The 12,678-nt window shown below is 40.8% G+C and overlaps 1 protein-coding gene across 1 annotated transcript; it reads left to right on the top strand.

The window, feature by feature from the left end:
- Positions 1-495: 495 nt before the first annotated feature.
- LOC142377763 (lumican) lies at positions 496-6,295 on the top strand. The gene is made up of 5 exons (XM_075462071.1): positions 496-577; positions 2,782-3,104; positions 3,202-3,526; positions 4,628-4,939; positions 6,073-6,295. Exons 2-5 carry the CDS (start codon positions 2,799-2,801, stop codon positions 6,222-6,224), a joined length of 1,095 nt encoding a protein of 364 aa, XP_075318186.1. The 5' UTR covers positions 496-577; positions 2,782-2,798; the 3' UTR covers positions 6,225-6,295.
- The last annotated feature ends 6,383 nt before the right edge of the window (positions 6,296-12,678 follow it).

Raw genomic sequence — 12,678 nt, 5'->3', positions numbered from 1 at the left:
CAAAGAATGGTCTCTTTGGCTCCCCAGGTACTTTGTGGCTTCAACGACTTCAGGCAGAGCACATACAGTACTGTAGACCCCAGACACACACACCCACACACACCCACCCACACACACACACACACACACACACACACACACACACACACACACACAAATAGGTATTTAAGTACTAATCAAATTTTGAAATCCAACCATCCAACCAAATACACCAATGTCACCAGTGACTTTCTTTATGTTTACTTGCACCAGTGTTATGTGTGTACCTCCATGGTGCAAGTAAACATATTTCCACAAATGACGTGTTTTCAACTCTTACCTTGGACTGAGAGAGTGGGAAAAAGGAAGACGTGAGTGAGGGGAAATTATGGAGGAGGTCTAGTGTCTGGGATGTGGGCAGTGTTTGAAGAGGAGGAATGCATCAGACAGTGGGCAAACATCACTGGTAGCTTGAAAACACACACTCTCACATACACATACGCAGATACACTCATATACACACACCCACACAGCTCCCGAGGGCTTCATTGGGGATTTAAGACAACCTATCTTCTTTCTGTAGCTACTGATCAAACAGGTAAGTGTCAGTTTGCTGTTTGTTACTTGTCTGCCTCCATTTCCTCTTTGTTCGAGGCAGGCAAAATGATCACATCTACAGTGTAAGCTTGTTTTATTACAGTAATCTCCTGGCAACATTCGGAGCATGTGCTTCACTACAACTGTAACGCTTTAGGGCAAAATACAGCATTGCAAACACGTTGATCAAGTTAAATTCCCTGACGATTCAAACTTTTCTTGCACATTTTCATGTAACAACTTGGTGTGTGCTTGTGTGTGTGCACTTTAGTGCATAACTGATTTGTGGAAGTTTCCGTAACCAAACACTGTAAACTGTTGTTGCAGGTAGGGGGGGGGGGCATTATTCCCTCGAAGATTTTTATGCAAAAGAAACCATCTACACCTCTGCTGTATTTCAAAACAGTTTTCATTCATTTTGTCCCTCAAATTATTTGTGTCAGATGGAAAATGGTGTGATTGAATTTCATAATAAGATGTTTAGCTACTTAAAGTCCAAGTTTCTCGTTTTTTTTGGGACTTTTTCTGAAATGTGATGTTGAATGTCAAAAAAGGCTAATCATTAACAGCCATGCCAGTGGCTCTTCGGGGCTGTACACAGAAACAGAGCTGCCTAAACTCACATGCCATTTGATAAAGTTCATCATCATGCTTATTATGGTAGTTTTGTACATTAACATTTGTTACCTGGCAGCAACTAAAGCCCCCATTAAGGTGATTCACCATGTGGCAAATTTAAAGCCACATGGTGAAATGCCATCACTCCACCAATCAGTCAAGTTATAGTTTGCCACCGTTTCTGTCACATAATATACTGTAAGTTACGTGGTCTTGGGGGAATTTGACGAAAAGGTCTTGAGCGTAATTATATTTAACCAATAAAGCTGAAGTTGTGGCCATGGCACTTGGCAATGGTGCAAAGAATCTTCAAGTTTTCAAATGACATTTGACACACTTCTTCAGTCTGCCAAATCACTGGTAGCTTGAAAACACACACTCTCACATACACGTGCACAGATACACCCGTACACATCCATACTGCAAAATAAAATCCCTCTTTGGAGGCACACGCCCATGATCAGTCTCCCAAGTTCAGCTTCTGACCAGATGTGAAATTTGGTTACAATCTTCTTTGTACTTACCATAAATGTTTTTTTGTTGTTTTAGTTTTTTTGCAGAGCCACGTTATCAATCACTGATATCCATCAGTATCAATAAAGCTGATGACCTGTCGCATTTTATCCTGTTTGAGAATTTCAAAAAGCAGAAGGAAATAAGCTTTTGAACTCAAATTTGAGAATTACCAAAGTAATTTGGAGTCATCTAATGAAAGAAAAATCCCAAGTATTAGAGTATGTGATTGGAATTATCCATCAAGTTATAGTCAGTTTTGTAGGTGGGCAGGATGTACAACTGGGCTAGATGTTAAAAAAAAAAAGAGGCTGGCTAGAAAAGTTGTGTATCTCACGCTCTGGTGTATGACAATACTCAAGATATTACTGGTCATTTAGCTCAGTAAGACTTCTGCCCTTGAGACCCAGTCCCAATTTATTGGGATTTTTGCTAAATACAAATCCAGTCCAAAAACCTGACTTAAATATTTACAGTTAAGGCCAAATACTAGTTTTGTGAGGTCACATAGTGTATTTGACTTTTGTCCCTCCAACATCAGTCTGATTATTTCATTCCAATTTATTGGCTCTAACACATGAAAGAAATTCCTTTAAAGTGCTCAATCTTTATGGCAATCTATTGATTTTACAATCATTTATTAGATGAGATAGACTAAATTTGACTTGCTGGAAGTATTAGAAGTAAATTAGAATGTGGAGTTTGGGAATTACAACTGGGAGTCATCTTCTGTCATCTGTCTAATATCTAATGGCAAAGAATGGTCCAATCTGATGCTGCTGAGGTTATATTGGTCAAGCTCTAATATTACTTCATTCTATATCGCCTGTAACACAGCTTCAAGACACGTTTTGTTACCCTGTGCTTTCCTTGTAATTTCCCTCATAATCATTGCCTCCAGGGTTATGTTGGAATCATGTAGCTTCACTATCTGAGCCAAGACAACTACGTCATGGCTCACAGGCATCCCCAAAGTTGTTAGAGAGCCTCAGAGGAATTGATGAAACACAATTCAACATAGCTTTAACAAGCAAAATCTGCGGGGCTCTAATTTGTCTTAACTCCAATTTCTAGGATCTCTGAGTGTCTTCATGGCTGTCCTGTTCTGTGCAATGTTGTTACTGCTGTGTGGCTGTGATACTCCTGATGCCACTGCAGTCATTGACATGGACTATGGAGGTGTTCCTCTGTGGATTAACCGCCTGCTGGGTGAGCCCAGTGTGCTCAGTCTGCAGGGACGGATAGACCCTGGTTGGTTCCGAGCTAACAACCCTCAGGCCTGCCCCGAACAGTGTGACTGTCCCATTCAGTGGCCCACGTCACTCTACTGTGACCACAGAGGCCTCCAACACATCCCCAACAGGCTGCCAGACAGAACTGAGTACTTGTTTTTACAGGTAGGAAACACAGACACTGGCATTGAGAGTGTGTTATTTCTACAGTAGTCTGCCACTCATCTGACATGGTTTTAAAACTGTTTTCGGTTGTTCTCAGGGTAACAACATCTCATCACTGTCCTCCTCCATGTTGGCCAACATCACTGGGCTACGCTGGCTCATCTTGGACAACAACCAGCTGCAGAGTGACAAGCTGGAACAGGCCTCGCTACAGAACCAGACCGAGCTGCGCTACTTTTTTGCCAACCGCAACCATCTAACGTCAGTGCCCAGTGCTCTACCAGACGGACTCAGACAGCTGCGACTGGCCCACAACAACATCAGCAGCATCAGAGAAGGAGCTTTCAAGAACCTGCGTAACTTGACACTGCTGCTGCTACAAGGAAACAGGGTGCAAAGCATCGCAGAGGGAGACCTCAAAGGTTGTTTAATGCGCCATTTCGCTTCTTTGTAAATGCAGAATTGATTTTGAATGTCTGAAATGGAATAAGATGAACCACTGTGACGTTCCAATTCAAGTCTAGTAGGGGATTCTAGGTCAAATCTCTTATTTTGTCAATTATCTACAGATGAAACATTAATCCAAATGTACAGATTTGTGCTTGATGTACAAAGCTCCAGTAAATTTGGTGCATTTCAGAAAAAAACAGAAATACCCCAAAACTAACCAGAAGACGCAGTGAATAGTGATTTCTTTTTATTGGTATATTTAAAAAAAATTTAATGCTCAAACAGTATAAAAGCCATACCCATTGAATAAGTATTGTTTCATTTCATAGAAAATCATTGATTGCAGCTTCATGTTGCAATATAAGCTCCCATGATCACACAAAGTTGTGAAATGATCACATAAAAATTGAAGTTGTATAGATTTTAAATTCTGTAAAAGAAATTAATGATCTACCTTACATGTGCCTCACAAAGATGTTATTTTCTTATCATCTTTTAGGCAGAATCATCCAAATTAGCACGTTTGCATCAATAGCAAATACAAAATGAAAGAAATAAATCAGAGATGGGGAAGTGTGGTGCAGAATAGCCCAGATTTATATTGCTGTACAATAAAGGTAAAACAAATAAAGTCATTTAACAAACAAAAACAGTTGATTTACATTAGCTGGAAAGGTAAAAGTACTCTTACACGTTTATCCTTTTCGTGCTGTTTGCAGTCAAGGGGCTTCAAGGTCTAACAGGGATTTCAGTGTGCTGGAAAAACAAAATTAAGCCAGCAAAACAATCCTTGTCATGTGTAAAGAACAACATTTATTGAAAGCAGCAGCTAGATATGTTGCATGAAAAAACTCCAAGTTGTTACATTATGATGCGTCAGTGACTGCTGTCGTAACTAACTTCAGATCTGTTGTTGGGTATATCTTAACATCTTACTCTGCACTTGAGAAAACACTATCTGCCAAGGAAAAAAGTCCAAAGACTGTGTCTGACTATGCAAATGTCGACACTGATTCAGTTCTTTCAAACATTTGTCGGGATTGTTTTGTGACTCTCCTCCTCTTTTCTTATAGGTCTGGTAAGTCTAAACCTGTTGGACCTGAGTGGAAATTTGTTTTCGACTGTCCCCAGGCATCTACCTCCCTCTGTGCAGCAGCTCTATCTGTCAAACAACTCTCTCTCTGGGTTGGATGAGGACAGCTTTGACGGCTTTCTCAACCTGAAGTATCTGCGTCTCAGCCACTGTGGTCTGCAGAGTCCTGGCATCCGTGTCTTTAATTACTCCAGCCTGGTGGAGCTGGACCTCTCTTACAACAAACTAACCACCATTCCCACAGTCCCCACCACACTGCAGTACCTCTACCTGGAGGCAAATGAAATTCAAGGTGATGTGCATGTTCACACAGAAAACAATAACAAACACACACGCATCAACTTTCACATTTCTTATGTGTAGGTGTTGTTGCCAAACTTGTGCATACACACACACGTTTTACCCTTCAGTATCAGTGAGTTAAAAGGACGAGCACTGACAAACCCTGCTGTGATGGAAAGAAAGAGATGTGGAAAACAGCACGAAAAAGTTTCCCACCCTGAGTCTCTTTGAACATGGCCAGCCTTTATGTCTGCATATGGACATGGGAGGGGCTCAAGTTGGTGAAATAAGTCAGAGGAGGGACTGAATGAGACATGGAGAGCAAAGGGGGGGGGTGTATTGGCTGGTTGGATATTGGTAAAGTAGGTTAGCAAAGAGACAGGGAAAGTGGTATGAGAACATCTGTGATGGATATAGAGGTAAGAGCCCCAGATGAGCCAGAAGCACATGCTGTTCCCCTTCTTCAGTCTCTCTTTCCCTCTCTCTGTCTGTCTGCTCCCCTTCGCTTTAACTTATATCATGCTGCAGCAGCCTTCTACCCTGCAGCAGCCAAACTGTGACTCACCTCGCCACCTAACAACAGTGGCCTAGGGTGCAGCTTTGTTTCTGGCAAAGTAAGAATATGCTCCTGTTTCTCAGTCTGTGATCTAGCAGACAGAGGGGCTGTGTACTAATGAGACAGACAGACATCAAAACAGTCCCACAATAAACCCACCTCATCGTCTAGCAAGTAACTTGAGATCTACCGCAGTTCCTGTTTGCCAAAGCCAACAGTGTGGGCTGACAGAAGCTCTGCTTCTGAATTGCCTGAAAGTAAAAAAAGTATACTGTGGTTTCCTATGCCTCCGTTTTCACCAAAGCACCTGCAAGACGTCTAATGATAAATGCAGAACTTGTGAATAGAAAATGGGCCTTTGCAAACCTGAACAAAGCTGTTTTGAATAAATGTAGTGTATAAGGTGACCGAGGTGCTTCAATTTGTCATAAACACATAGTTCATAGTGTGAAATCTAAGCTCTCTGGACTGGCTGAGTATCAAAAATGTCTTAACAGGACACTGACTGTCGCCCTGTTGAATAATAGGTCTCCAATAATGAATATCTGTTTAAAAAATCCTGTCTGCTTTCTGTCTGTTCCCCACAGAGTTCAACGTGAGCAGTTTCTGCAGAGAGGTGGGACCTCTGTCCTACTCCAGGATGAAGATCCTACGATTGGATGGAAATAAAATGACCTACAGCCAGCTGCCCCCTGACTGGGTTTACTGCCTGCGAGTGCTTCAGACTATTTATGTTTGACTCTACCCTCTGAGCATTCATTGAATGCAAGTACTGTATGTACCCTTCCAACCACCATCTGGTGCTGTAAAGTAAATCATGACTGAACTTCAAATTTTTGTTTTTGTTATTGAGTTCATCATTTGTGAACTCAAATAACTTGACATTAAACCTTGAAACCTCAATGAATGGCTCTAATTCATTCTGTCCTCAGTATAAAAAGACGCTGCCAGGCATTAAAAGGAAAATAAACCTTCAAAAGATGTCAAAGCATAAACACAACATTGGCACAGTGTTGTTTCATAGTAATGCCAAAAGCAATGACAAAACTCTGTAATAGTCGCATCATCATAAGGTTATTAGTCTGTCTTATAACACAGTTATTACTGTGTTATTACTGAAAAGAAACAGTGGCACAAACTTTCATTTCTGACTTCACTGAATCATGAGCTCTGGTTAAACTGAACAGTTAAGGGCAAAAGGAAACATGTCTAAATGGTATAATTTTGTATATTTCCCATGAGAGAGAGACTCTGACTCATTTAGCTGGGCAGTGTGGAACAGCCACACCAAGAGACACATGCGTCCAAAGGAAAAGGAAAATGTTTTGACCCAGATACTAGAAAATCATGAAGACCTGTTTTAAAACTTCCTCTGACATCAACTGCCATAAGTAATGCAGACAAACGTGATTCACATTACACCCCCTGTGTGTAAAAGTGAACTACAATAATTACATCTTTTGAAAAGAAAATTACATCTGACCTAAAAACACGATCTGACGAAATGTTGTTCAGCATCATTCTGCATAGGTGTGTCCAAACTTTTGACGGGGGCAGCACATAAAAATGATTCATTTCTGTGTGGAGTTTGCATGTTCTCCCCGTGTATGCGTGGGTTCTCTCCGGGTACTCCGGCTTCCTCCCACTGTCCAAAAAACATGCATGTCAGGTTAAATGGTGTCTCTAAATTGTCCCTGTGTGCGTGTGTGTGTGTGTGTGTGTTTGTGTGTGTGTGTGTGTGTGTGTGTGTGTGTGTGTGTGTGGTCGTTTGTGTCATTTGTCTCTGTGTGGCCCTGTCATGGACTGGCGACCTGTGGTCGGTTGGGATAGGCTCCAGCCCCCCCCGCAACCCTACAGTTGGATTAAGTGGGTATAGAAAATGGATGGATGGACATATGATAGACAGGTGCTGGAGTACAGCCAGCAAACTCTGCAGACTAAAAACACATGTCAACACCAGCAGTCTGAGACAATATTTTTCCATTCGGATAGTTTGGACAAAAAGGGACCACACTCTCTTCCCTCTTATCGTGTAGCTTGGCTAAATTCCTGGATGCCGTTATATCTTGATTATGTATTCAAAAACATTTATATATATTCAAACAAAATACATAATACAATTCTGATTTGGAGAAAAACAGTCAACTCCCCTTTGATCCGATGTATCTGACATTACAAGCATTTAAGTTATTCTCCTCAGAACTAATGTTATATTTCTTCACTTCTCTGAAACTGTTTGGAAACGCCCTGTGGAGGTCAGCATCATACTTTGAAAAGTCAACACAATATGAGTCTGGCTTTGATTTCAGCAGAGTAAATGAAACAAGTGACAGATGGTTAGATATAGATAACAGAACAAATGCATGGGGCAATATGATCAACGTAGTGGCAGCAGTGGGAGTGGAAACCTCAGTATTTGATTATAACTCAACATTTGGCCTTTTTATTGATCCATGAAAAGATGTAATGTAACTTTTAACATATCTGCACCTTGTTTTTGCCCTCTGCATCATATCATGTTGTATCCCACAATCTCATAGTCCGTTATGCTGAAGGAAGCAATTAAATGGGCAAACATATTTCAACTATGTGTCTCACCCAGTGGCAACAGATACACAGGATGATTTAATGTCGTGCACAGGGCTGGCAAGGGAACCCAAAACCAAGATGCAGATCAGGAAATCCAGGATCAGCAAGAAGGTTTTTATTACAAAAAAACTGAAAGTGTTTGGAGAAATCATAGCAGAGGGATTAACAAGGTGCCAGACTGAGCAGTTGGAATTGCTCGGTGATGTCAGAAGTCAGGCCAAACTGAAGAGAAGGCAGAGACAATCCAGAGCAGTTTAAAGAAAAGACGAAGGCACACGAAGTCTGGCCAGAACCCAGGGGCAGAAGGACAAAGGATGTCAAATAAAATTGGCTTGAAACAAGACTGTTAGCTGAATCAACAATCTGTTACACAAGAAGGCCGGTACATATAGGAGAGGAGACTGAGGCCAGTGGTCACCTGACTCATGTGCACCTGACCAAGCTCCTGTAATCCAGCACAAGACAGACAATTTGTACCATCTGTACAAAGCAGAATTCAGGTGTTTTTCAGAGGCCTTAAAAAGATAGAAGTAAAAAGATGTTTTCTAAAATAGATTTTCCTAACATAGATAGATGCTACGTGCCAGGATGAACAAAAAAGCCCCTTGGAGGTATAACCTAAACCCAACAGGAAGTCGACCATTTTGGTTGGCACTCAAAACCTCATAATAAAGGACTATCGCATGTGTTTGAGTGTCTCTGCGTGTGCCATGTACTTCTAACCCAATCCACTACCATATTTTCCAGGTGACACCATGTCTAACAAATGCTGTGAGTGGGTCTGATGGTCTGACTGGACTTGGTACTATGTCTGGATCCACTTTTTACAGAGAAAGGAGACTCACACAGAGTTTCTTTGAAAGACAAGCATTAATCATAAAAGTTTGTACAAGCTTGTTCCAGGCACGGCCAGCCAGCTGTCGACTGAGTGCCCATGAAGTCATGGTGGAGGGAGACAAGCTCAAAGAAAATGTTCATTGCTTCCATACTGCTACTGAGACTTTGCAAGTATAACTTTAAGGAACAGCTTGACATTTTAAAAACCATGTTTAGACACTTTACTTCAAGTATATATGAGACGTATTGCCACATCTAACTATTGGTGAAACAAACAAACAAAAATAATGAGAGCCTTGTTCCCTACCTATAATGCCTTTACTTACTCAATGACATTTATTTGTCTGCTGCAAAGATGATCCTGCTGATGTTCAAGGCATTTGGAGGACAGGTGAATTAGACCATGAGTGATGTTTTTCTGCCTCACAGCAAGTAACAATAATATTACTAAATAAAAACTCTGAAGGTTGCATAAAAGCCCCTCACAGAGAAATGAGGGATTTCACTTGTTTTGGATACTTTGACAAAGAGTAGTTACTGTGATATTAGCAACGATATCAATGCCTTTGACATTGAAAAAAGGACCAGTTGTTAGTATGGATAAAATAGGGGAAGTCAAGGAAGGAGTTTAGGACAGATTAAACCTTTCTGGGAAGCCTTTATTGCATTCACAATAACACAAGTTCATTAACGTGTTAAAGGGGAACTGCGGTATTTTCAACATTAAGCCTCTTTTCTGAGTCGTCTGCAATGTTTTAGAACCCCCCTCATCGCTTTTTTGATGTTTACTGCTGTCTCCGGTATTTGCCTAATTTTGATTATTCTCAACCTGCTTCAGAATGGCAAGTCATGTGCATGTCCAAAAAGGTCCGTAAAAGCACCATAAACGTCCGTTTTCAAAATCATCAACTCACCGGAGTGGTTACTGGTGTGCACTGGTAATCCATATCAAATTTCTTTGCGAAAAGTTGCTTCTGTCGTGTTTTATTTGGCAGCTCGTTCATGCTCGCACTATTTTCTTAGCGGTGGCGGAGTAATATCAACAAACATCCAGTACAAAATGTCAAATAAAACACGACAGAAGCAACTTTTCGCAACGAAATTTGATATGGATTACCAGTGCACACCAGTAACCACTCCGGTGAGTTGATGATTTTGAAAACGGACGTTTATTGTGCTTTTACGGACCTTTTTGGACATGCACATGACTTGCCATTCTGAAGCAGGTTGAGAAGAATCAAAATTAGGCAAATACCGGAGACAGCAGTAAACATCAAAAAAGCGGTGAGGGGGGTTCTAAAACATTGCAGACGACTCAGAAAAGAGGCTTAATGTTGAAAATACCGCAGTTCCCCTTTAACTCTAGTAAGATATAGCAAGCCGTTAAATAGTATTTTACTCAGGAAGGTCTCTATCTGCGTGAAATGACCTTGAACTGAGTAGACACAGTGGAGCTGTTGTTAAGGAACATGCTTAGTGGTTCCTCTTTTATCTCCTTTTGCATAGAATACATAGAACTACGAGGGAAATGCTACATGTCCAACAGTGCAGCAGTGGAAATCAAAGAAATAAGGAAGACCACTGTTGCCTTCTCCTGAGTCCTACAAAGTTTACTTTACATTGTTTTTTTTCCGTTGAGGCCAAGGAAAAGCCATTCGGACACACTGTGCCTCCGGACAAAGTAGATCACCCCTTGGCATTCTTCCTATCTTGTTGCATTGTTACCTGTAATTTAAATCCAGCAGAACCTCCACCTTTGAAGGCTCCGTATCGTTATGTTGTTACACAGCCACAAAGTTAAGCGGTGTAACTGCATACCTTTACTTTGTCCAATGCATATAAGACATCATGGTTACTATGGCAGCTATAGGGGACTTTCGTAACATACAATGAAAACAGGTCATAATAACATGCTTGCTCAAAAAAACCTCTGGGTCCGTGCTTTATAGAAGGCTGGTCACAGTATTAGCTCTAATTTTTTTCAGGACAGTGTTTTGTTTTTGTTGGCTATTAAGCTTGTAAATTGGTCACCCTCAAACGTACCAGATCTCAAAAGGAAGCATAGATTTACTTGCAGCAATAATAATGGTACTCCAGGGGGAACCGCATTTGAAATACGGTTGATAGTTTATGTTAGTGAATGCTCTCTGGTAAGAAGATGCAGGACCTGCCAGCTGTCCTGGGTTTACCCTGCAGAAGGAGGCACAGTGGAACCAAGTGAAGCATTTTAATACCTTAAAGTCTGCCTGGCACATCGGTGTGAACTGAGCCACTGAGTGGAGTTGCTTTTGTTGCATTAACAGCAAGTCACTGAGACAGTAATTGCTATCCAAGGTCATATGCTCCGTCGTTACTTCCAAAAACACGGATTTGCTCAGCTTAGGATGTTAAGGGAAAAGTAAAAATGCAAAATGGGTAATAGATTGTTTTTAAAGAAATTATATCAGATTTGTGTCAAAGATCCAGCTCTAAGAAGAATTTTTTATTGTTTTTTTTTGTTTGTTTTGTTTTAATCTCAGATTATGAGCTCTTCATCATTAAAGACAGACATTCGTGTCAGTGTAGGAGTTTCTCATTGTCAGGAGGGTTATATTTACAGCTATTTAAACACTGAATAAAACTATGGCTGGTAGAATCATTAGAGTTCTGGGCATTCATCTCATTTGAACTAAACTCTTCCTTGGAAACCACCAGTCAAAACAATCTGCTGTGAAGCTCGCCGTAGTGTCATAACAGCAACATAAAGAGCTGCAGAGCCCAGACCCCTCAAATGTCACATCCCTCTGCGCACACACACACACACACACACACACACACACACACACACACACTTCTCATGAGTACCATAAACTGGTCCAACTAACACTTGTTAGAATGTATCTTCTGTACCTCACTGTTGTTTCCTTCACTGTTGTCAAAAATTAGTTAAAGCTTGGGCAATGGTTCCAAATGGTATTATCTTGAGTCTTCGTTTCTATCATAGAAAAATGTTGGATTTAAACAGCTGAAAAAAATATTAATGTGAGCAGAGACTCAGTGGTCGGGCACCACGTGAGCTGAGAACTGACATCCTATTTTTACAGGGATAGTCACTGATTTTATTGGCCTGTCCCAGGCTGGAGCCATGACCAGAATTGTCCCTCATTTTAAGTACGTACTCTCACAGTTTTGATATGATTCTCAGTCTTCAAACACAATTTGCACCAAATTATATAAAAAAAACCCACAAACAAATAACAAATAAGGCAAACAGCAACCCAAATATGTTGTATGTATTTATGCACATGTCACAACAGTAATAATTATTTAATTGATTATTCCCAACATAGAGCTCTAACACAAGACCTAATGGTGAATCACAATATACGTTTTACCGAGGTATCACAAACAGTTAAAGTTTTACGCCCCAACATTTTTTGTTACACAACAGCTACCCTCATCCAAGCTCTAACTCGAGCCAGTGGGACATTTTAACTTTACTATTAGCAAAAGCACCTTTTAGCACCGTTTTTTAATGTTTAAAAAATACTTTTCTTGTCCGTCAGCCGATATTGTTCTTTCCAATCCTGTGCAGAAGTTCAAAGTCAGGAACCTCTGTGCAGTCTCGATTATGTATGAAGCAACGAAATGCAGGGAACCTTACCCTTCCTGGTAGTCTGGTGTGTGACTTTCAGGCAAACAACAGTTTTCTCAGAGATTAACTGTCTACCTGTCACATAAGACAGTGGTCCCAAACCACTGGGCCACAAAACCTTTGTCAGTGGACC

Source organism: Odontesthes bonariensis, chromosome 3 (genome assembly GCF_027942865.1).
Source record: "Odontesthes bonariensis isolate fOdoBon6 chromosome 3, fOdoBon6.hap1, whole genome shotgun sequence".
Lineage (NCBI taxonomy): Eukaryota > Metazoa > Chordata > Actinopteri > Atheriniformes > Atherinopsidae > Odontesthes > Odontesthes bonariensis.
Note: the sequence above shows the minus strand (reverse complement) of the source record. Positions and strands in the feature narration are given on the sequence as shown.